At 38.2% G+C, this 26,398-nt stretch overlaps 2 protein-coding genes across 2 annotated transcripts in view; one reads left to right on the forward strand and one right to left on the reverse strand.

Moving 5' to 3' along the window:
* LOC140239051 (serine/threonine-protein kinase mTOR-like) overlaps positions 1 to 26,398 on the forward strand; it is a 243,344-nt gene that overhangs the window by 90,975 nt on the left and 125,971 nt on the right. The window lies entirely within an intron of this gene.
* LOC140239045 (uncharacterized) lies at positions 3,321 to 10,045 on the reverse strand. The gene is made up of 2 exons (XM_072318941.1): positions 9,912 to 10,045; positions 3,321 to 8,590 (listed from the first exon to the last, which is right to left on the reverse strand). Exon 2 carries the CDS (start codon positions 8,387 to 8,389, stop codon positions 7,514 to 7,516), a length of 876 nt encoding a protein of 291 aa, XP_072175042.1. The 5' UTR covers positions 8,390 to 8,590; positions 9,912 to 10,045; the 3' UTR covers positions 3,321 to 7,513.

Raw genomic sequence — 26,398 nt, forward strand, 5'->3', positions numbered from 1 at the left:
CTGTACAAATAATAGCCGTACAGTGTATTAAGAAATTTGTCAAATGTCAGATAGAAGAACTGATCATTTGGATCTAGGAAAGACAATATCTTCTTATTTTTAGGAATGCCTGAAATAATATATATCTAGTAGATAAATAAATTTATATCAAATCTATCACTTGAAATCCTTATGGGCTAATGCCCCCCCCCCCCCCACCTGAAAAAAAAAAAAAAAAAAGGAGGGGGGATCATAATACAACATGTTTAAGCAGACCAACATTGTAATTGTTTTAAGGTATGACACAGTTAATTCTTGTTCAATTCATAACGCAATGCCCTACATGTATATATATCAGAGATGATGGGTAAGAGCTTGAGTGGATAAGTGCTGCATAATCTCTGGACACCCATAGAGAAACCTCAATAACTGAAAGCATGAAAACCGCCACCACCAAAAAAAGAAAGAAAAGATTAAGGACATTTCATGATCCTGAACACAACCCCCCCCCCCCCTCACCTTTCCTCCTCCTCATCACAGTGTGAGTCATGGCTCCTTTGCTCCTTACTGAGACCAGGGAGGTGGAAACCACCTCCCTGCTGAGACGGATGCAGCAGGTGGACATGTGTCAGTTCAGCATGATGACAGAACACTTTCTCTCTTCTATCACCTTTCATCTCCTTTTCTTTTCCCCAAGGGGGTGGGGCTTACAACCAACATATCTTTCAACAGGCACACTTTTCAGTGCCAATGTGGCATCATGCTCTTCTTGGAAAGAAAAACCAGAAAAACACAAAACAAAACCAAAACCAAAGAGCACAGAAAAGCGTTTGCATTGGATGAATTTCCCCTTTGTCATTTTGAATAGAATTGTGTTTGATATACAAATGTAAGAAAAGTTGTTTTATGATTTTTCTTAGAGGCTAACTCAATATTTGGTTGCCTCCTGGCCACTTTATGACTTTTTATTTTGAATACGTTAATGAAGTAATACAAGTATGAATATGAGAACTTTCCAATCTGTTGGGTCATTTTGATTATATACAACTGTTCAAAAAGTTATTTCATGATGGTTCTTGGAGTCAAATTCAATTCTGATCACCTGACAACTTTCTTGAGATGTTGAGATGTTACCACAAAGAAGAAAGAAACTGAAGGCATTCCATTGCAAAGAATATGGTAGTATTGACAGTGGATAAGTGTGAGAGACCATTGATCTTATCGTAATGTATTATGGCCTTAGAGAGTTTGTGCTTATTGAAAAAAAACAACAACATTAAACCATGTAATTGTAAGCCAAAAATGGCTTATGTGGTCAGATAAACCTTTAACTCTTTATGTGCCACGTTCGCACGTCCGACTCAGTCGACGGCGTGCCAACTTCGCATAATTATTCTGCTCAACAAACAAAGCCGCCAAAACCGATTGATAAATCGCTAATCACTGCTAATCCTGCGGCACAATGGAAGCGTTTCTCGTGCTTTTGTTCCTCTCATATACGGCTTGCATTCTATGTGGTGATTGACTATCAAGCCGTGTTCCCAATCAGATTTGCTCGTACATTCTAAGTTTCTGTCACGGTTTTATGTGCAAAAGGCATGCCTTTACAGTAATGTAGCAACTGGTCATTCAAAAGAAAAATTGAAAATAGATTTGTCATACAATTTATATCGAAACAAAGCTTGGCATTCGTCTTTAACTTTGCTTACTATTATGCCCATCTTAACATAAATTTGTTGAAGTTATACAAATTGGAAAAACAGAATTCTCTCTCAAAGCATGACTACCTTCGTGTCTCAGAATAATGTGGCACGCAGGGGGTTTCTACCATGGCACATAAAGAGTTAAAGTATCTGGCTTAAAAAGTATAAATAATTTAGCAGTCTACTACCACTAGGGGAAATAAAACCACCAACAAGAGAGAACAAAAACGGTTGGTATTACCATAAATGGTAATGATGTAAATTGGGTAACGTTGAAATAAAAAGAAAGTTTTCAAATCCGCAAAGAGCAGACTGTGTAAACAAGAGGTGAACTGAGTTTATGATTACTGTAGATTTTGCAATAAACACAATGTTGTTTTTAGTTTGATCCCTTCATATTCCTAAGTCCCACAAATAAATTGTACTGTCTGTTTAGTTACACCAATCCAAATTCAAACAGATTTGTAAACCATTTCAATATTAATAGAAACAGTGACAGAAGCTCTGAACAGATTGTACTACATTGAATGAAGTAGACTTTATTGGAAATAGCTGCTGATTCATCTGAGGATATTTATACTTTACTGACGACAATAATAACTCTGAAATAGGCGAGCACGTGGACTCTGCAAGTCCTCAGCTTCAGCTCATACACATAGTGAAAAGTAAATCTTTATGATGAGGTACCATTTAGCAACACAATTACAACAGTAATAATGCGAGCACGTGGACTCTGCAAGTCCTCAGCTTCAGCTCATACACATAGTGAAAAGTAAATCTTTATGATGAGGTACCATTTAGCAACACAAATACAACAGTAATAATAATAATAATATCTAACACTTTTTTCTCCTATTACATGTAAGCTACATAGGACAAATCCAAGGAAATTGATGAAGCAGTAACATCTGCTGCAAATGCTCGAACAAAAGAGAGACTGTGAGTCATGAAAAACAGAATGAAACATGAAACAGAAAGTACCAAAAATGCTGGCATGACTTTTGACAAAGAGTAACTTCACTCTTTTGCCATAGTGCACATTGCAAAGCTTCATAAATATCACCTTACTTTATTTGCACCAGCAATACATTTTGCTCACAAGTAATATTTTCCCAGGTCATATCATATGAGTTGTGGTGACATAGATTGTCTTGATTTGAATTTTTCCAACTCTATAGTGCAAGAGTATCAGTGAATTCATTTTTGTTTAAAATGAGAATGGGCTAGCAAAAACCAAATCATCATCTAGCATTTTGGACTGCTGCTTTATTGAATTTGGTCTTGATTTGATCTAATCTCTTCTTTGAATGTGTAGTTTTATTCCTTGGCAAGTCATAGACCTGGCGTGATTTGGAACAATTGTCATTCTGATTTTCTTCTTTATAGTCATGTGTCCCTTTTCTACCACTTCGACAGTATGGTGCCAGCAAGCCTGTGATTTGGCAAGTTACGACTTTGAGTGGCAAATGTCTTGCTTGTTGCAATGTAGACACAAGAGAGTGTGTTTTCCTTCAATGGGGCATTGCTCATTAGAATTGAAGGACACGGATGAAGGGAGTTTGAATTGATGACTAAAGGAATCACTCGTACAGAACAAAGAATGTGACGAAATGGATGTTTCTAATGGTGTTTTTCACGTGAGAGAAATAGATTTACAGACATAATAACAGGAAAAGGCTTGTCAATCTTGTCTGGGGATCAATTATTTGCCTTCTTCAAATCCAAACAATAGACTTCTGATGTGTTGACAAATTACATCATTCCTTTATTAGAATTGAAGCACTTCAACATGTGATATGAATAATGCAAAGTAGTCTCTTTAAACTACTCAGATGGAAAACAATTAGAACAGTCATGTATTTTTTTGTTGTAGAGGTGACGTGCGTCTGCATACCACCTCAAACTTCGTGATGACGTGGTTTGAAGAAAGAGATCGATGAGACAAGAAAATTGAGACATTTTCTCTTTGTAGTTATTCAAAACAAATCACTGAGGCATGTATTCTCTGAGACAGACTTCAGACAAGAAAGGAAGAAAACAACTGACTCTTTGAGACAAAAAAAAAGAACATAACAGTTCATATAAATTTAAATATATTAGGTCATTATGACTTCATTTTTGTTATAAAACCTTTTTTTTTTTCTGAGATGAATAATAAACTTGTGATCACCCATCCTGCTCATGTAAATCCAATTGTCCTTGCCCATTTCCTCAGAAGTGGCTGCAATTTATAGTTTTCTGTTGCTTTATTATATTTGTTTGTTGGCTACCATGTCTTATGCTATTCAGTTTTTCATATGTTACACATCTCTCTCTCTGTCATTTGGGACCCTTCACCATGTTGTCCTAATAAAGTCACAAATTTATAAAATGAAAAATCTGTGAAATAAGCCAATCTGACTGACAAACAAGAAATCTTATATTTGCTCAAAAACTTTTGAGTTTTGTAATTTAGCCGCATCCTGTCCAGCCTCCAAAAGTCTGAGAACATTTTGTAAATTGAAAAACATTTTTGTTTGTCTGAGAATATTTTGTTAAAAAATAAGTATATGTTTGTCATCAAAGAGCATTTTATGAAATGAAAAACATTTTTGTTTGTATGCACTGCATGGTAGCCTGGCATTTGCCATTGAGCCATTGTGTTTAAATCTATTGTAGTGTCTTTCATGACTGATAGAAACTTTGCTACCTTCTCTCTGCTGGGCTTTTGAGACAGAACGTATTTTCTTGTCGTGCTCAGATTCTCAGGACGTTAAAAGTGCCACAATATGGAAGCCAGCTGGTAGCAACTTTACGAGGCTTTGATGGCAAAGGGTCACGTTTGACAAATTGTAATTATTAAAAAAAAAAATCTTCATATTAATTTGGATATATACTTGATACACTGCTCAAAACTAGCAAGTTCTATCACAACCAGTAGAATGATTTTATAACATTTTTAACCTATATTGACAGGGAGCTGATTTTGTTATTGCGCATATTATTCATAGACACCTGCCCATGAGTACTTGACTGAGGCTAGTCTTCAACAGATTAAAGTGATTGAGAAAGAGTTACTGGAAGCTGTTTGTTTTATTTTGATGAAGTATTTTTTTCAGGATGACATATCCATTTAGAATCAATGGCTACAAAAGGTTTGTATACTTGTATGCTTTACATGAATATCTTTCTGATCTTTCAAACATACATGACTGATCATCAATACTTTTCATTTATTTTTTGTATCAAATAAATTGCAATATCCATTTTTTTTGCGCAAATTGTTTTATGATTGTGCACAGAGTTACACGTAAATCAAGCATGCTGCTACTTCTCCACTATATAAGACTTTATATAATCTCTTGCCCGTTGGCTAAATTCAGTGATCTTATCAGCTGACTTGCATAAAGGAGGTATATACTAAATATATGAAATTTGATGCACCATTGCAGATGAATTTTACAGGGATGTGAGAATTCAGAGTTTAGTCTGATTTCAGACTTCTTTTAATTCTGCCCAAATCTCACTTTTCATACCTTTTTTTTTTTTTTTTGCAGTTCAAATGCATTATAATGCACTTTCAACATTTTTTTTTTAATGAGATTAGTGTTTTTTTTTTTTCTGCAAGTACTCTCACACCCATAATTTAAAAAGATAATGTACCCTGCACCAATCATCATGAGTTGCATAATGTTACAGATAGGTACAGAAAATAAAGTTGAAAGGGACTGTTGAATCCTAGATGATTGCATTTGCGTGTAATCAGCCATAGAGCACTTTGGCGAGTGGCATTTCTGCCTTTCAGGGAAAAGGATATGTTGTAGCAACAGGAAGTTAAAATGAATTTAAACATCAATTAGCACATCTAATGGTGTCTAAGCATGGCACTTCTGTATGAATGAGACTTAAGAATTAAAAAAAAAAAATGGCCTTCGCTCGTCTACAAGTACCACGTATTGCAGTAGATGTTTTTCTATACTTGTGCTCGAATGTAAGATTTTAAGCAGACCTTATAGTCAAGAAGATACAGGGTCGGTGTGATATCATGGAACTTCCTTCCTTTGTTTTGCTATTTTTTATCTCTATTTGGAAATAAACTTGAGATGTTCCATGAAGTAATACACCAGGTTATATAGGGATGGTATAGTATTGGTGGATATGAGGATTGGGCTTTTAACTTTTTGTGAGCTATCAAGAAACCACTTATGATTTTTAAGATGAATTCAAATTTATTTGATGATAATCAGTTTTGGAATGGCTGAGACATCCAAAAACAAAGTAAAACAAAGCGATGATGATGAAAGGTAGATCCCACCTTTTATCAGGATCATTCTGTTTTGGATATCTCAGCCATTTCAAGACCAATCTTTATCAAATAAACATTGAATTCCTCTTGGAATTACATGCTCTTTCACATTTAATAAGAGGTTTCTCATTATCCCACCAAAAATGTTAGAAACCTGAATTTTGGTCTCAACCACAACTATACAATCCCTTTGAAGGAAAACAAAGAACTGTACATCCATCCAGGTTTTCTTTGCAACACCTCTCTTTATAGAAAGAGTGCAGTTGAGTGCCACAGACTACAATCATGAAGAAATTAACTGCTGCATCAAGTCTTTCATTACATGTTTGTTCCTGGCAAATGCCACTGTGAATTTTTACAATACATATCATTTTGTTTCTCAAATACTCAAGATCTGATATGAATGAGTTGCTGAGAATAAATTAAGTACAATCTTCAATATTCATCACAATACAGAAATGAATAGCATATAGTCGATCTCAACTTCCTTGCCCCAAAAATAAATATCTGCCATAGTCATTTAATACTTTCACAATGTACATGTAAATTGAGAACTGAAGTTTACATTGACACAGGGTGCCAGAATAACTTTACTGAAACAACGCCTTTGATACATTCAAGACGGACATGATTGTACATAGTCCTACGTAAAGTGTGTCTACAATGTCATATTAAAATCTTACGAAATCATGAATCAAAGTGTAAATCTCTTTGCTAACTGGCCTCTCTGGAAATGCATTTGTTGATACTCTAATTCCAGAAATCATGCCAAATGACACACTTTGGAAGCTTCCATTGTAACGTTTCTTCTGATTCGCAAAAAAAAAAAAAAAAAAGGTTGATTAGTACACTATCTTGTACCATAGGTTCACAACATGCATGTAATTTGTTATTACCTCAACTTTGATCAATTTGAATACATAATTTAGCCAAGATTAATTTGTCAACATTGATGATTATGACACCTGAATCGAAATTGCAATGAAGCGAGGATAAGGTTGCATCTACACTTTGAAGTTTTTACCAGAGAGACCAGTTTGTGACAAAAGACTTCGATATTAGACTATTCATTCAAAATGCATTGGACATTTGATAAGAACACTGGCAACACTAAGTGTACACATCCCTCACTTGATGCTGTCTCCACGCTGTCGGTTCCATGTCAACAATTGTTATGTGACCTTAAACATTCTGTTTACCGTCCCTCCATTTAACTGGGGCAGTCTTCTCTTCATTCACAATAGCCTGCTGTCAAATACATAACAAGGCACATAACAATACCCACTGCTGTTCTTTCTTACAGTTTATGTTTCCTTGGAGGAAAAGAACCCCCACACATTCCAAGCGCAACTCTCTTCTTTTCAATTTCTCGCCTGTCAAAGCTTCACAAATCCCTCTGAGAAATCATCGGTGAAGAGTCCATATCATATTTGCCAAGTGTCTGTTGGGGGGTTTCTCAGCCAGTCGATTGATGCAGAAGCATGTGCTCAAAGTTTGCTGTACCCAGTAATTTTAGTCACTAGCACAGTCATTCATAGTCCCTGTCTCATACCTTGAACAATAAATATCCAGAAAAGGTTGTGTACCTGTTGCTGTTACTGCTGACTTCATTGTCAGCGTCGAGCTGTAACCAAATCTGGTCACCTGTCTCCACCTCCAAGATGACGCTGTTGCTTGTCGAGTCGAAGGCATCCCTGTTGTCATAGTCATGGACGGACACCTGCATCTTGCCGTTGAGCATGAGTTTGACGTAGGGGTTCTTGTGTGTGGATGCCATGTGGATATTGAAGATAAAGAAGTAGGCGCCCGAAGCAGGGACTGTGTAGACTCCGGTGTAGGCATCAAAGTGGTTGCCGTAGTTAGTGAAGACGTGCTCAAATGTGACGATAATGTCAGACTCTGCAGGAGCTGTGAGGGTGGTGAGTCGAGCGGCGGAGAAGGCGCTTTTCATAACCTCCTGCTCCTGGTTTCCCGATCCTGGCGGTCCCCTTGGCCCAACACGCCCCTGCAAACCAGGGGCTCCAGGACGACCAGGGGTACCTGATGACCCCTTCAGACCGGGCAGTCCCTGGGGACCCATGTCACCTTTTGGGCCGTGCACGCCGGGATTCCCGTCATGGCCTGAGATGCCGTGATTTCCAGGCACGCCGGGGATTCCTGGAGCCCCTGCCACGCCTGGTGGGCCAGGCGGCCCAGGCATGCCCATGCCCATGCCTGGACCCCGGCAGCAGCTAACGCACTGCTCCTCTGCGGTAGAATCTGTAGGCTGCTCTGTGGTCGTGGGGTTGGGATTCGACAGGCGCTGTGAGCGTAGTCTCCCATAGTAGTCATCTGCTGCACCAGATGCAGTGTGCTGGGCCATCAAACTTGAAAAGATGACTACACTGGCAAATACGTACACTGTGTACCATATAAAACCCATGGCGCTTCCACTGTATCGTTTGGGGACTCAAAGAGAAAATAGATGAATCTGTCAACTGAAAACCACGACTGCTGCCCACTGCTTCTTCCAAACCAATTCCGCTAGTCAAGAATTACACCCCAGATGTTCCTTGGTTAAATCCTCAATATATGATTCCAAGAAAATCTGTTACCATGGCAGTGGGCGATACTCTGTCCTTTCCTGAAAAGATACAACAAAACAAAAGCAAGAAATAATACTCAGCCACTGATGTGCACACTTTAGTTGATGGATAACAGTGCAAGGCTGAATGTATTTGCACATTGTTTTTTTTAACATTTAATGATCATAGATTTTAGTTGGCTAGAATGCTTAGCTTTCCGACTTAGTCACATTAGTCTAATCTGTACGAGTGAAATTATACTCCACCAAGAGCAGTGTAAACAAAAGAGATTTATTGAAACTTTTACCATTGGTTTTCAACAACAAACAAACGTTCTTGTACTGGTTATTCTGACCTAGTAGTCAAAACATTATGCAAAAATAATGTCCTGCAGATTTACTTACCAGGCAGTGGTATGTTACAAAATATGTAGTAGGCCCTATACCAGAGAAAATACGGAAGCTTTGCATAGTAAACAAAAATAGCTATGTGTATTAAAGGGGACCTGTACATTTCTTTACTCTGGCAGCACTTCGATTCCTGAAAAGGAGACTGTATTCAGTGACCCACTAAACAGCAGCCCTCCAAGATTTCACAAAATTCCTGCTTTACATACCATTAGAGATCAGTAGCATGCTACTTTGATTTCAGTGAATGTCCATGCTAAATGTGAGAAGTCAAATGATAACTGGTTTCCCCATTGAATACACAAGACATTTCCAACCTTGGAATCGGGGAGGGAAAAAAAAGAAAGAAAGAAGAAGAATGGAAAATAGTTTCTCTTCTTTTCTAGGTCCCATCATGACCATGGGTGCATTGTTACCATGTGTTTACTCTGCAAGTTGTCTTCGCAAGTTGCAGCACGCCTGCTTTTGTTCAAAATGCCCCGTCGTGCTCTACCAGTAAATGTTGAGTTGTTCGTAGAAATATGCCTCTCCTTTTAGAAAGAGAGAGAGACACACACATACTCAAATACCCCCAAAACATGCTGGTGTAGTGTTTGCCATGAAACCCTCAAAATGAACTATTGCCGGTTGCCCATGCAGCACTTCAAATGAAGCCTGCTTTTGCACAAACTGACACTTTACTTTGTCAGCCAAGCCAGACAATTGCCCAACAGTGCCCTCCAAAGCACACACAGTAGCAGGTTTATCAGACTTTCAAATAATGAAAAAAATAATACAAACAAACACAAAATCATACCACAAGATGCACCAATGCATTTTATAGCTGGTGAACAATAAGAACAAAAATCAGACATAAACAATGCACAAAAACATATTGTAACATTTGCTTTATACCACCAAAAAAAAAAACAAAAACAAAAAAGAAAGAAAAAAGGAGATGGCAGTCTTTATCGTGTGCCTTCCTCTGTAATACCTTGGTAGGTGGATGCCAGACGCCAACCCAGCGATGTACAGTAAGAGCTCCAAGACACTCGGGAGGTTTTCCAACTCAAAGTTAAGAACTCTACTGATGTATCTATTAGGCCTAGATTGGTCTGCTCCAAAATGGCAGTGACACGCTGGCAGCTGGGATGATGAAAAAAAAAATCTCTTTAAGAATCAAAATGTTATTGAGGGGGTGCTCCTCGTTCTGTTCGTACCCAAGCAATCAAAAGCTAAATTGGTTGGTACCTGTCCTCCCAAAAACTTCTCCAATTGTCTAACTGCTATATGTCACCGGTGGTGATCCCAGTGGGGAGGTTCATTTGTAAGAACTAGTTCCTCACAGTTAGTGGTCCTCTCCAGTGCCCACCGAATAAATTGTATATGATGTGAAATCCTTCACTTTTTTTTCCTCCAGTGAAGAATCTGTATTAATCAGTCCAGCACGTAGATAACAAAGTATTCACATTGACTTCAAGCAGTTATGATAATCCAGTTTGGTGTCCAGCAGATTAAATGGCATCCAGTTTACTGTCATCCACTGGTACTTCAGATCTATTCACCGACCAGCATGAAGTTATTTCGACGACAAGAGGATGGAGCAAGTGGCGTAGCTTTCCTGACAGGGGTGGCCTGAGGTGGCACTTTCTTTCAGAGCTCAAAGCTGACTTCACTCCTCTTATTTTTCAAGAGCGCAAGACTGAAAGCCAGAGCTCAGTTTAATCAGTTCTTGTATACCACCTCTCTTTGGCTCTGCAAGTTTTATGCCAAGTGCTCCTATTCCTTTTTGCCTCCCAGGCAAACTGTGAGAGACCACTCGAGTTGGTTGAAAAAGGATTTGGGGGGGGGGGGGAGAGCAGGGGAGGATGCCAGGAATAACTCCCCAGTGATTGGCCCACAGTGCAGCTGAGCCCCGCCCACTCTTTGCTAAAGTTCACTCGGCCAGCCAATCATAGCGTCAGCCTGAGTGGCTCCTGACTGTGAGTGACTGGCTCGTGTGGAATGAAAGAGCTGCAGTCACACTGGACAGTAGGGAGCATAGCAGCTCATGGAATCTTTACTTGCCACTGTGTGGTGGAATCGGATGGAAATAAGTTATTGATGTTTATGGTGTGGTTTGAGGAAGGAGGAAGGGGCACAAGAAATTATGAAACATTAAAGGAACAATCAAGCAAGACTTCCTGGAGAGGCTAGATTTGTAAAAATCATAGCATGTCATAATGATGTATGTAGGATTCCAGCCATAATAGCAATAAAGTATGATGTCGACTATAAACAGTTGATAAAAATCAGAGCACCCTAGGAATGCATGGACAAACACATACAAATAAAAGAGATAAGAACCATGGAGTAAGACATCATTACAATAAACTGTTTTGTGGAAACTGTACGAGGACTAGTGGATAAATCAATGACACTTAAAGGTAGGGGATACCTTTTACAGACCTCCCAAAATGCAGCAAAACATTAAATATGAACCTCATGGGACTTGTTTAGGCCACTGCTGAGAAATTTGGAAGTCAACAGTTATCTACAATTTGAATAATGCACGAAACTCAACTACTCAGTAGTTCTGTGTGTCAGCCACACTTAAGCCTTTTTGTTGCAGTCTTCTGTATTTTTTTTTTTTTAATCTATAAACACAAATCTAAAAGTATAAGAGCTGATGTAATAACATATAGAGTGTGTGGCAAGAATGTATATAGAAATGTTTGTAAGTTTTGATGAACTTTCTTCACAAAATATACATGATGGACACACATGCAGTGCATGGGTCTGCAAAGGTAGCCTAGTAATGTACTGAAATTTATGGTGAGCCCCGAAAAAAATTCAATTCAAAATCTAACGGTCAATAAAAATGTACTAAATGTTACCTTCCACTTTCAATACTTTATGGGAATTTCTAAAATGATACTCTCTTCAACATACCACTGTATTTATACAACTCTTCATTTCAGGCTTGCAAATGGGATTCCCTACCTTTAAAGGAAGACCTACAATAAAGTAGAGATGTATTCTGTGACTGCTGCAAAACAGAATGAAAAGATCTAGGAAAATTTGAGCAGAATGAAGTTTCAACTACGTTGTACATTGTGGAAATCTGTGTGTAGGCAGATTTGTGGTGATGCTAGTACGTTATCAACTGGGCTTATAAGAATGTGATCGATTGTTTTAATCACTCTTTCGTAAATACATGTACACGCATCACTTTTAAACTTCATATAATTTGAGGCTGGAAGTTGGATGAAATGACACTCACTCACTATGTTTGGCTTTATCCATGGAAGTTGGTCCAAAAATAGTGTGGAGTTGTGCTTCAAAATAATTGTTCACTGAATGCTCCTCAATTTTCTGCTGTGAACCAAGTATATACCCACCTTACCAGTCTTTGATTGAGAGAGAGACACAGCATAGCATTGGTACAATAGGAGGCAGAGGAAAGCTTTTGTTGAAAGGTACAGACATCAGGCCAACAAGAAAGATTGACCAAAGTAGCAGAAAAAGAAAGAAAGAAAAAAAAGAACATAAAAGTCCCCCCAAAACTACTTGAGTATATGAATCCCACTGTAATAGGTCCTCCACCCAGTGTAAGCGTGCATAACAGTTGTAGACCCAGTCCTTTGATTCCAGTGCTTATCAAATAGTTTGAATGCTTCAATATGACAGTCAGTGAATGAATGAAGGAAGAGGATCCCAGAGGCTGAATAGAGATGTGCATTTTGTGGAGCACGGTAGACAAATTTGAGTACATCTCATTAGTGTCTTTTAATACCAGCTTCCTCTGGGGTGTGCGATTAATCTCCATGGAAGACTGACTGATACTCGTATTTGTATAATGCTGCTAGTACCGCAGGCTATGCTGTCTGTAAAAGCTCATTGAAAAAAATAGATAATTGGAAGTTATTTCAGTGCCATTAAAAAAACAGGCAAAAGAACATACAGCCAATGATAAGGCATTTTCAGTATTGAAATCATGCATGCATTTAATGCAACTTTAATGCAACACTCGATACCTTACAAGGCATGATCTGTACTCAGCATGTATTGATATTTTAAAGCTGCACTTATCTGGTAATTTCCATCATTCAGACAACAGCAATGCATATATCAATTTTGGGTGAGCTCTACAGAACTCTTGTCCTTGATTCTATCCATGATTTAACTATGATGAATTTTGCCCGATAGGAAATTTGATGATAATTTCAAAATTAGCTATGTAAGAGCATTTGCACATTCTGAAAGTTAATGTTAGCTCTGTTTGGGTTCCTTTATCACTGGAGTTAATCAATGTTATGTTAACTTGAAATCGCATTGCTCAGTACAAACCTAACTCATTTCTTGCCAGAATGGGAAAAAAGTCAGTGGTATTTTGCTGTTTGCCCTGTTTGTTGTTTTGACAAGCAATACCTCACACACAATGCCCAAGTGAAAATCTGCATTTTACAGGCTTTCCACATAAATGGGCTCTAAACCCTCAGAAATGTGAATAACTGCTGGTTTTTTTTGTTTTAGTTTGGTGGAAGGGAAATAAGGAAAACAAATGACCTGATTTGTTTGTTTGTCTGTGTATTTTTTTCTTACCCAATACCAAGTTAGCTATTAATCAAAATCATTTCATGAGACCAATGGAGTATAAGAATTTTTTTCATACTATCTGTAATTTTGATAGGATGTTTATGTTCATCATCAGCTAAGGAAAAAAAAGTTTACATTTAATCATGTATGTCCTTTGTGTCTTTCTAGAGTAAGGTGAACAGTGTCTTCCTTTAGATCTTGGCAAGTCTTGATGCTATCCGTGGTAGCAGAGATTGGTGATCATTCCCACAATCCCAATAAGTATGGGAACATGATAGATAGGGCCTATACAAGAATGGAAAATGTGCTGAAGATATAACCTGTATCTATCATGGGGCAAAACTGGTTTTGTTGGAATATTGAAGTATTGTAATATTTTATTTTATTTTATTTATTTATTTATTTATTTATTTATTTATTTATTTATTTATTTATTTATTTATTTATTATTACTATTTTTTTTTATTGGGGGGGGGGAACCTGGTACAGAGTTTGTGATGCTTGGAACTTTAATATAGTTGCAGATGTAACTCCCTTTGCAAATTTGTGCTTTTTTACACATCTCTTCAAGGGACTTCAGTATAGGCTATGAAAAGCCATAGCAAAGTGCAACACAACCTTGTATTATATTTCTCAGACTGATTGATCCATAGCACATGTCCATTCAGAATTCTGTGTGTACACGGGGGAAAAGGATACCTTTAATACCTCAAGGTCTGTTGCACTTTTTCAAAATAGAAAAAAGAAAGAAGATTAAGAGAAGAAAAGAGAAGAGAAGGGAAGAAAAGAAAAGAAAAAGGGGAAGGGGAGGGAGTGAACTGCCTTTTTATAATTTGTTGAAGTGCAGTTTTCTGCTGATATAAAAGCTAATTCACTGTCACTGGCCCTGATCATCTACCTTTATTTCATAATATATTCATCATGTACTAATTTCTCCATGAATTTATCACAAGATCATTTTTGGTGTATTCTTCTCTGTTCTTTTCTTCTTTTTTTGGGGGGGGGGGGGGGGTGGAGGGGTGGTTCCAAATTCATGATGCTGATTTAACAGTTCTGCAAGTGTTTTTGTTTTGTTTTGTTTTATTTCTGAGAACTCTTCTGCCAGTATAATGATATCGAGTGGCTTGAAGTGGCCTGCCAAGCCATGCATAGAATGGGTACTGCACTCTGTAATCCCAGCTCGAAGGCATCCATAACTTGCCTTGAACTTGCATCACCCGTATTAATTACTCCCTACTGTGAGCCGATATTGTCCACTGCAAACCCAAGATGATCAATAGTCTTCATCTTACAGACCCTACTATGATAATAACGTGAGAATTGGAGAGAAAATCCCAGAAGAAAGCAATTCAGTAACTAAAGATAAATCAGTAGAATACCGACTGTAACGTTATGCACAGAAATTGTCAGTGACAATTGTGATTTGAATTCTCAAAATGAAAGCAAATTATAATCATGATATTTATCAAATTGAGTGAAAGAAAAGGTGTACATATTCAGTCTGTTAAAGAAGTCACCAATGGACTTCCATAGATCTATGTATACAATGTAGAAGATTGACCATATAGTGTAATATGTACACATAGTATGAATATCTCCAGTATATGCCTCGCATGTTGATAGCAGAAACAGATCAATACAAAGTCTTAAAGGAATGGTATAGCTGCTTGTAGTTGAGATGGGGCTCCAGATCTTTTGTTTGTTTGTTTTTTTTATGTGTGGCATAATGAGAATCTTCACTGTACTTACGAAATATGAAAAAAAACCCTACATTTCTGAAAGGAAATCAAAGTTGATTTGATGAAAATCGCTTTTTAAATGGCTTAGATATATCCAAAAACAAAGTGGTCGTAATAAAAGTTGGGGCCAAATCTTTACACAAGGGCTACTGTGTTTTTGGATATCTCAGCCACTTCAAAGCTGATTCTCATCAAATAAACCACTTGTAAGACATGCAAAAAGGTCCCGCCTTTTATTAGGACCACTTTGTTTTTGGATATCTCAGCAATGTCGAAACTGATTTTCATCAAATAAGATTAGAATTCCTCATGGAATTGTACACTCTTTCTCAATATCTTACCCCCCCCCCCAAAAAAAAAAAAACACAAAAAAAAAAAACAAACCCAACAACAACCCGGAAACCACATCTCAAGCGAAACTATGCTTTCCCTTTAAGCTGTCCTTATGATTCATCAGTATGAGAAAGTATAAAAGAGGAGACAGAGTGAAGAAAGAAGAACAGAATGTGGGGGGGGGGGGGTGCAAGAGGAAGAGAGAGAGGAAGAGAGAGACAGAGTGACAAAGAGAGTAAATGTGTACAATATATTCATTTGTGCATTTGACCCTGAGTAAACTGGAATGGCTCTTCAAAGCCTCTATTACGTTAGACGGTGCTGTACACCTGTGCACTCATCCATTTTCAATTGTCCACTGCCATTTGTTGCACAGGATCTTGTGATTAATTCCTTTAATTGGGTGATCATCTGTCATTATTACTTGCCTAATCCTAAAATTTGCTTGTTTTCTTCCTCGCCAAGCCCATATGCACCTCCTAGGACACCCTGGGGAATATATACACTGGTGCACTATCACTTTGTGTTTTGGTGTTACACTCCATACACTGAACTGGTATAGCTATCACAACTACAGTTAGGTCAGAGTAAAACTAGTAATCTATGCAAGTACTGTACGAGCTGAAATTTTCGCGAATTTCGTGAATCGCCTTTGAACCGCGAAAATAACAACACGCGAAAATAACAACGTGCGAATAGATAAGTACAGTTAGACCTCGCAACCGCGAAATTAACAACACGTGAAAATGTCCTTCTAGTGGCAATTCATGAAAATATCTGTACGCGAACATTTCAGCTTGTACAGTATGAAGCTTTCGCAATTTCACAAGGAGCGAAGATTTGCAAAAGTAAAATGAGCATGGAAAGGTTTTGTCTACACAACGCATTAAATGCCAATGACAATTCACAAAATTTCCATGCTGCGTAAAGGGCTGTTGGCTTTAATTTGAGAAAGTTTCATCTCACAAGTGTTTCTGGTTTTACATTATATACATTCAAGCCATAGTATGTATTTGCGCATGAGCCAGAAATGTTTGTGATCTGATGTTCTGTGCCAAGAAAGCTTTATACAAGAACGAAAACTTTGCCTTCTACATGTATGAGAGTCAAAATGATCAAAATTGATACTTTCCATTTTTCATAGGTCTTTGACCATAATGTTCAAATGATGAATTCCTTCAGTCCATTCAGTGGTGTCAGATTGCTTGAATATTTGCCTCCTGGTAGTTTTGTTTGTGTTTTCATTGTTGTGAAAAATGCATTGAAATTTTTGTGTACACTTCTTTCTTTCCGGCACTGTCAGTGTCAACCCTGGTTGCAAAAACGCATGGCTGACTTGGCAAAAAAGAACGCCTTTTGTTTTCATTCATTCACTCTCATCAAGACTATTCAGCGCATCCCCCTCTACTAACACTAATGCAAAACAAACAAAGCAAAACAAACTAAAAATACAAAATAGAGCAAAACAAATGTCGTGGGAAAGTCAGTGATCTGCAGAAATCTTAGATGATCACATTCCATTTACCTGACACAAAGGAGCAGCCATGCTTGCTGCAGTTACTTTTCTTGAACTTGGATGAGACATTGCCCAATTCACACTCTAGAAATACAATAGCGTTCACAAGACCGCATTACTAGGGATTTTTTTGATTTCACATCCTGGACACGGACCACGACGTAATGACGTCATTTTGAAGGAACTGCGCATGCTCCGAGTTCTCCCGCACGTCCAGTGCCAGAATCGAGAATGCGTCTTCTACGGATTTCACGCCCTCCTAGATTCAGGACGGGAATTACGTCATTGCTTTGGCTCACCAATCGCCAGCCCATGGAAGGGGACGGGGCCATGACATCATAACAGTATGTCATGAAAGGTGCGCACTGAAAATCGAAATGGGTGATAACACCGCGGACGTAACGAGTGGACCTCAGCCAATTGGAACTGCTCTTGTGTGAGAACGGCATCACCGTCCATACAATTGAAAAGTCCCCGCTACTGAAATCTAAACATGAGCTGGATTATTCGGGTTTAGGGGGAGGGTGTATGTTTTCTGGCCTCATTTTTATCTGTATACTTGTGGGTATATTCCTTTCTTATTTATGTTCATAGATAAAACAATGATTTACCAATTAAGACTTTAAGAAAGCCCCTAGAGGGATGTAAACCTTTTTTCCAAGGCCATAGAGTCACTACTGCCATAGAACTGTCAACTCATCCATACAACATATGGGATTCAGAGCATCACTGGAAACTAGTCACCTGTTGAACTTCTACTTTATAGTAGTGCACTTAAGAACTGTATGTGAACAAAAAAAAAAAAAATGCAGCAAAAGTTAACCTTCATGGCAGTAATAATAATAAAAGTAAGTTTCACTTCTTAAATTATTCTTTTGAACAGTTTTTGTTTTTGTTCTTTTTTCACGGCTTTACATTTACACAAAATTAGAGGCTCTGGTGCCACAGGGGACCATGCAGCTCAGATTTTATAAACTAGAAACTTTATCACACAGTGGCTTCATATCGGTCCATTGAGCCATTTTATGAAAATCACAGGAGTGAAATGCAAGGCACTAACAACTTACAAGCGAATAGCAAATATGAAGTAGATCAATTCAATAGACAAAGCAACATGGATGAAACAATCCTTTGGATTGCTCTTTGTGTAACCTTTTCATGGCCAAAGATTGTCATTTTTGTATGATAGCAATGGAAGTGAAAGATCATGGGTTTGAGAGAGTTAAATGTAAAATGTGTGCTTTCTCTCTGTCTCAGCCTGTGAATGTAAACGCGGACTGGGTGGATATAAATCTCCATGTCACGTGTGGCTGCACAGTGCGCGGCTTGCCATCTCCCTGTCAGTCAGTGTGATATTGTCCCCGCGCCGTCGCCTGCCAGCGGTGGAGGGAGGTTGGGGGGGGGGGGGGAGTGTACAACGGCGCCCTGTTTGCCCGCCCCACGCACCGAGAGCTGTAGTTGCCACTGCTCAGTGGGCTTTGACAAGTTTTGTGAGAACTTTGACATTGACTGCCACAGCGCACCTTGCCTATGGTTCCTTTGTCATTCCAGGGCAAAAAAAAAGAGATTTAATGTAAACCCTACATGCTGTTTTTTTTTTCTTTCCCCATACTTAAAGGGGGATATATGTTACCAGAAATGGATGCCATCATTGTGATAGTTTTTCGATAATGAGATTTTGTTACCACAGTATTAAGAAAGAATTCTTTTAGTAATTAGTCTGTGTATTATGAGTACATCTAGGGTTGCATAATTTAAGAAATTTCATTTTTTTTTGTACTGCTGTATAAATAATCATTTCATTTATATCGTAATGGTACAGCACTTGCTATTGTCTTTTAAATTCATAAACAAGCTTCTCTCAGGTATAGTTTCTAGAAGTCCCTTTTGCAATGAAATCAACTTTGTAAGAGTTTTTCTTTTGAAACTGCATAAATTTGGAATTTGTTTTCAACACTGCATCATCACAGAATCATGGGTGGACTGCAAACATTTGAAAAGGTATACGTATGGAAACTATCAAGATACAGCCGTCTTCCATCCATGAAGTGCAAATTAAATCCATCCTATTTTGGATGATAAAGCGCTCTGATGGAACTCAGTGCAGTGTGTTATGAGTGTAGAATATACTACGAATGGGCATTTGAAGTTTGCAGTCAAAAATCATCACATTTATACAACACCTATTTAGAATGTAGCTATCTGATTGGTCGATTGCCCATCACGTGACATTTAGTGAAAGGTTCTATTACACGCTCTGGCTGTCTCAGCGTGCAATTTTAGTTCGATCAAAATGTTCTATTGCACGCGCTCTGATGTCACAATAAACAAACATGTGCCGCGCGCACTCAACAACTACAAGCGCACTTACAATGTACAAGCGCGTACTTTTGTCACTATTTTTTGTAAACAACTTCGTTTCGCATACGTACATACACGTTAACATGTACATACACGGTGACTGCGACTGTGAGGCTACTCATTTGTCTTTCATGGAAAATGGTTGCCATTTCTGTGCTAAATTCAAGAATCTGTGAGTACCAAATTGGTTGACGTTCGAGGTGTTGTATAAAACAAATAGTGTATGGTCTTTATTCGTGCAATGGAACAAGATTTCGCACTCGGTGAAAGATGAGGCGCACTATTCAACTCGGCTTTGCCTCTTTGAATAGAGCGCCTCTATCTTTCACCTCATGCGAAATCTCGTACCATTGCACTCGTGACCATTCACTATTTGATTATAAAAGCAAATAAAAGTCAAAGCTTTTCATTAAATACCTGCCCTGTTACAGCCAAGAATTTTTGCAAAATGATGTCCGTTGAAGATAGAGAGACATGCCTTTTCAAACTTATGAGCAGTTGTGGATCACAGAAGCTTCTCAATATCTGTGCCTTAACTGTGGTATTCTCAATCTCGGCCAGCCATCATGGCGAGACTGAATTCTCCTCAGGTGTGTTCACGTAAGGTCAAGCGCCTGCTGTTTCTTAACAGCTTTCATTTGATCGTTCCCGACGAACATTCATAAACGTCAGATATGCAAGTCAAAAGGTTGAACGCCTCACACGAGAAAGCAGTTGGATGAATCAGAAAAGTTGGATTAAGCAAATATTTGAGTGTCATGGTTGTACTCTTTTGACAAAAAAAAAAAAAAAAAGATGTGAGGGGAAAAAGGTCATTGTGTCTGTCCAATATTCACGCCTTTGTGGGTGAAGGGCAAAACACTGTGATCTGAACAATCAGGCTTTTTACTGTGCGAGCTGATTGAAGCACAGTTGGAGCCATACATTGGGCATATGTGACATTCTTGCCTAGTCCCACATGTACAAAAAGAAGTTAGGGAGTTGCAGTTAAATTTCATGAGACAAGTCTGAGACTAGATCACCACAACACAGGCTGATACTAGTCCATCAAAGAGTTACTTGTAAAACTTGATCAGATCTGACTTGGCTCCAGAGGGTAAAATGAGTTGTAGTCTACCACAAAAAAAGTTTTTGAAAACTCACATAATCGTCATGATAACAAATGGGATTGATGTAGCTGTCAGTTGGAAAATGCAAGAGACTATCATATAGGACTATATTTCAAGCAATTCTTGATATGGTTGGAAATTAGTGACAAGCTTCATCAGATACTTGTATGGTGCAAATTTTGCTTTGTTTTGTTTTGTTTTCATAAGGATAACCACTTACAAAATTCTTTTTCTTCCAAGGACTATTCACACTTTCAGTGAAATATGACATCTGCCTAACATTTAGAATACTGTAGTTATGTCTACCAACATATCTTAGGAGTCACCAAAAAAGTAGCTTAAAAAAAAAAAAAAAAAAAAAAAAGAGAACCACAAAGGATGAATCTTTTATCTGTTATCATTACAAAGCCAAGCTACAGTGTATGGGTCCCAGGACAATATTAAAGGTCCAGTTTACCTTTGGGAGAAGTGTTTTTAAAAATGTTCAAGATAAAACATTTGATGCATATGTGTAGGTCTGTTGTATCACAAAACATCCTACCATATAAAATTTTCACAAAAAGGCCTAAAATATAAGGAGATATCAGTATTTTTCTCACTAAACCATAACTGTAGACGGTTCAATCTGGAAGAATTCTTATTATAACTATTGTTCACATTTTGTGTATTTAACAATACTTAACATTGATCATACGGATTCAAATTTTTACAGTGTTTGTTTCTATCCCTAACTCACATTTTAGAACTACTTTAAAGCACTAATGCTGGGTTTCTGTTTCATCTGCAAATGGTAAATTATGCCTTTAACACATTTGATTATCAAGTGGCATGAACACTGAGGAGATTGAGTACCCCTTGGTGAATGAGTGCGGGTGTTTTTCATCAGGTGGTGAGAGTACGAGAATGGAGTGGCGAAAATTATGGTCATTATGGTCAGTTTGGGATAATCAGGGCTTATTCTCACTCTCCTCCACCAGTGGACATCAGTTGCAGGGTGCCTTTCTTCTCGCCTGGACAAATTATCTCTTGTAGTTTGATTATAAGATGTCTTTGGGGATTTACACAAGGTGGTTATCTGTGTGTGTGGGCAAGCGTGGGAGAAGAGAAGAGGGAACAGTGCTCTGATTTTGGAGAGAGACAGAGAAGTGAGGAGGAGAGGAAGGACCAGAAGTGATACCCCGTTCACACACAAAGTTGGGCCCAGGAGCGCTCCTGCAGAGCTACCAAGTCTCAAGCAGAGCTACCAAGTCTCATGCATTCTGCGTGAGACTCAAGCATTTAGGGTCCGTCTCACCATCTTATGCATGGCACCCATTTTTCTCACACATCGGGCAAAGTCTGCAACTTGGGCCTATAATAATGAGCATAGCTCAAAGGATTTCCCTTTTGTCTTTCAAAATAAGTAAAAAAATAGTCACTTACTTGTAAGTATGCACCTGATCGCACCATTAAAAGCTAAAAATTGAAAAAGCTCCCTACCGTGGGAGGGAGAAAAAACCCCTCCCACACCCTCGCTCGCGGGCACATTCGCGCCGAGATGCCGTGTCATGAAAATCTCATTCCAAAAATGTTTTTGAACTTGGCATCCCTGCTCCTGAAGCGCTTAGACTTATGCCCCTCCGAGGGTGCATTTATCAACTCACTCCTGGCGCAGAATTAAGGTTTCCAAGTAACTTTCAAGGAGTTCTGGGCAGTTGACAAATACAAAGCTGTTTTGATTATTAGGAGTTAGAAACACATTTCTGAATGCTGAAAAAAAAATGCAGTCACAAACAAATTTCTATGCGTTTGAGCCAGAAATGTATTTCTGTATAACTGATAAATGCAAAGTCATTTTGAAACGCATTTATGGCTCGGACCTATAACTTGAGAGCGCTCCAGAGCCTGACTGTCTCTTCATGATTATACACCAATTATAGAGTTCAGTGGGATTCAGGAATGCTCCTGGAGTGCTCTAGATTTCCTGTGTGAAAAGGATATTAGTGAGAGTAAAAATGATCTCGGAGAGAGAGAGGGGGAGGGAGGGAGGGAGATTTAGAGTCCGTAAATAAGCTGATGAAGAAGCTGTAATTTTGTGAGGAAATGAAGCGTGCCTGGATGTATTGTGGCAGATTTCAACACATCCGTCTGATTTGAACCAAAGTGCTATTTAGATGTAATTCACACAAGATGGTGTATAATGTCCAATCTATTCTATTGGAAAAGCTTAAAGAACCTCACAACAACCCAGCAAGAGATGACAATAATTAACACCCTCAAAAAAAAAAAAAAAAAAAAAAAAAAAGAAGAAGAAGAAAGTATGGTGTACAGTCAGAAAATGTGCCTGTTAGCAATCCTCAAGGCGTAAATCTTCAAGAGTCAAACTCTAGCAAACATGTGTCACATTATTTTGAGCTTTTGCACGTGTCAAATGAGTGGTTTCGCGGGTTTGTATTATGTCTTGTGTGCGTGCATTGTCTTCTTTTGACTTTTCAGGATCCACGGGTGAATGTTTATCCTGTTTGTCTGAAATAAATCAAAGCCTCAATAGGTCCCCCCCCCCAATGTTCTTCTCTGCCTCTTCTTTTTTTTTTTCAGCTTCTCAGAATGTTAAAGATGTATGTGTAAAACTTGTAGAAGCTTAGGCAATAGACAACAATGACTGTATTATTGTCAAAATAGTCGGTCAAAAATTGGAGAATTTGAGAGCAGCCTGTGACATTTCGGAGGAGCCGATCTGGAGACGACAGTTGATTGCATTTGCAATCAAAGAGAAAAGAAAAGAAATAAAGAAAGGTTTTAAACTGCTGCTGCAAGAGCAACTTTTAAAGGCCAAAAATTATGCTTGTATGAAAGAAGATAATAAATTTAAATAAAAGGTAAAAGCTTACATGTACTAGACAGAGAGTTTTGTATGAGAATATTTGAGATAAACCATGCTCATACTAGCACAACTACTACTATTTTTTACCAATACTTGCATTACAACAACAACAACTACTATCAGCGCTGCTGCTGCTGCTGCTACTGCTGCTGCTGCTACTGCTACAACTACTACTACTACTACTACTGCTACTACTACTACTACTACTACTACTACTACTACTACTACTACTACTATTACTTCTACTACTACTACTACTACTACTGCTACTACTACTACTACTACTACTACTACTGCTACTACTACTACTACTACTACTACTACTACTACTACTTCTACTACTACTACTACTTCTACTACTACCACAGCCACCAGCCTGCTACAACTCCTCCTTCTCCTCCTCCTACTACTACTACAACATTTATGTTCGCCATCACCATGCTTCTACAATTTGCTGCTTAGCTGCCTCCCTATGTGGTAAATTGTTGAGTGTTCTACATGCACCATGTGAGGTAGAATTCAATGTCGTATGCACATAAAAGCATTCACATTTGATCAGAAATGGAATCTCAAAAGCGTCAATCACCACGGAAAATCAATTCGACATCAATCGAGTTCGCTGCTCTATTTCGTTATTTACTGGATTCTTATTTCTTGAATAGCATTCCCGTATGTCAGCGAAGCGATCAACTCATCACCGGCTGATTTTCGGTGCGCTTTCACCTGAGAAAATGTCTGGAGTTCAAGTCTCCAGTCGGCTAATGTTTAATTCTTTCTACATCTTTGCGATCGGGATGGAGATTTCTTTTTTTTTTTTGGGGGGGGGGGTTTAGTAACAGGAGGAATGTAATATTCTGACAATAGACACTGGGTAATTTGCCATGATATCAGGTTCTCTTCTAATCTCCTTTTGTGTGGTATGCTTTTTTTTTCTCTTGTGTGCTTTGCCAAAGTAGAACTTCAAGAGGAATTTGGTTGAGAGTCTCGCAAGAACGAACTAATGTGAGGAGACTCTGTATGCAAGGAATCAGCATTATGATTTATTGACAATGACAGAATGTGAATTTATACAAGCTGATTTGGAACAAAAAAGAATCAAACTTGCCACTGACTGTCATGTGACATTAGGAGCAAAGTTCAGTGTTGAAAAAGAAAGAAACAAGAACAGTCAAGATTTTGTTGTAGATGTCAGAGAATGTACATTCTCATGCGTCCCTGATTACAAAAGAGAAGCACAGCTGAATTGAAATCATGAGACATTAGAAAGACCATTGTCACTCTCTTCAAAGGATGAGGAGTTCAATGCTTTCATTGGTGAGTTCTAATGCTACTGTGACACAAACATGCATACATGAACATGTACCTGTGCAGGAATAAACAAATATGTTTATATATGAATATAAATATATAAATATGTTTATTCTTTATACACCATGTTGTTGCAAAAATGAGCTTAAACTTTGCTCTGTTGTTGTTTGTTCATATTATGTATGATTGCTTTTTTATTTGTAACCCACCTGTATAGGCATATTCAAACCAATTATGCTGCTCTGTGGCAGAAATTGCAGGCAGTAGAATAATCCTGAGTTTTCTTACACATTCATACCTTCACACATTCACCTTCCACTGACAGATTGCCAACTATTACTTTTTTTCAGTACTTTACACTGTTTTTTTTTTTTCAAAGATGCTGCAGATTTCATGGAAAACATTGTTTTCCAAAACTGTATTACTACAGAGGTAGTGTAGTTTTCTGATGGTGGTGTACTTTATTCTTTCTTAACTGTTATAATTTTCCTCAGTGATAATGATGTCTAGTGCAGGAAGAGAAAGGCAAAAATATTGTACACATGTACATCCCTCCAAATACTGCAGTGCTGTTTACAAGGTTGGCATCTTGCCTGCCCTTATATCGTGTGAGTAAACTCTTCCTAGGACCTGTTTTTGTATGTTACAGGATAAATCAGGTCCATTTCTTTGATTGAGAAAATAGAATCATTTTTGTCTTTTCTTTCTCTTTTCATCACACAGGTAAGAATCACCTTCTGGAATCCTACTACCCGTAGAGTATTAAGCAGTAGACAGTTGTGCATTGTCAGAAAGTTGTGAGGTAAGTGGCTCGCTTTGGATGTTATGAGCTCAGCAACAGGTTGTTTCAGTGACAGGTTGTTTCAGAGGGGGGAAAAATATCAAGACAAATAGCATGGCTTTCAGCTAGTCAGATGTATATGTATCTAAAGAATCAACAGGATATTTCATTTGCATTATATATCAAAGCTCTTCTCTTAATTATGGCTATACAGCATGGGAAGATAGATTGACATGAGCATATAGGCCCAGTACATACTTCCCCACCTGCAATTTTATAGAGTTAAAATTCTCAAGAATATGTGATATAAAGATATCACTTTTCTCATTAAACAGTCTATCATAAAGGGATTTTGACCTGAGGGTCTCTCGGCCTGCTGTCATTCTTCTGCTGCAGTGAGGTCTCGTAATTAATCAAGTAGGTGGCCTTGCATGTCAAACGCATATTAAAAGCAGGCACATGAGCGCATTATTATCACAAAGACAGATTACGAGGTCTTATTGAGGTATGAAGGAGAAATACGCTAAAACAGTGTCATAAATCTGTAAAACCAATGTTGGTCTGTCGACTTGACAGTGAAACTCCTATTCCATGTTTAACCATTTCTGTGCCAGGGCACTCAGCCTAACTTGCCAATCTTTGGCATTAGATATCTGTAATCCATCCAAACTTGAACTATCACTGTATACGCTGTTATTTTCGCGTACAGATATTTTCGCGAATGGCAAGGTCACAGACATTTTCGCAAGATGTTTTTTTTTTTGTGAATTGACGCCGACGCTTACATTAATGCTCTATGAACAAAGCGCATGGAAGCATTTTCGCGTGTTGTTAAATTCGTGATCCAACTGTGATTCGCGAAATTCGCGAAAATTAAACCCTCGCGAAAATAA

Source organism: Diadema setosum, chromosome 15, assembly GCF_964275005.1.
Source record: "Diadema setosum chromosome 15, eeDiaSeto1, whole genome shotgun sequence".
Lineage (NCBI taxonomy): Eukaryota > Metazoa > Echinodermata > Echinoidea > Diadematoida > Diadematidae > Diadema > Diadema setosum.

Excerpts from the sequence above, each read along its gene's own strand:
- LOC140239045 (XM_072318941.1), bottom strand. The coding sequence starts at position 8,389 with ATGGGTTTTATATGGTACACAGTGTACGTATTTGCCAGTGTAGTCATC.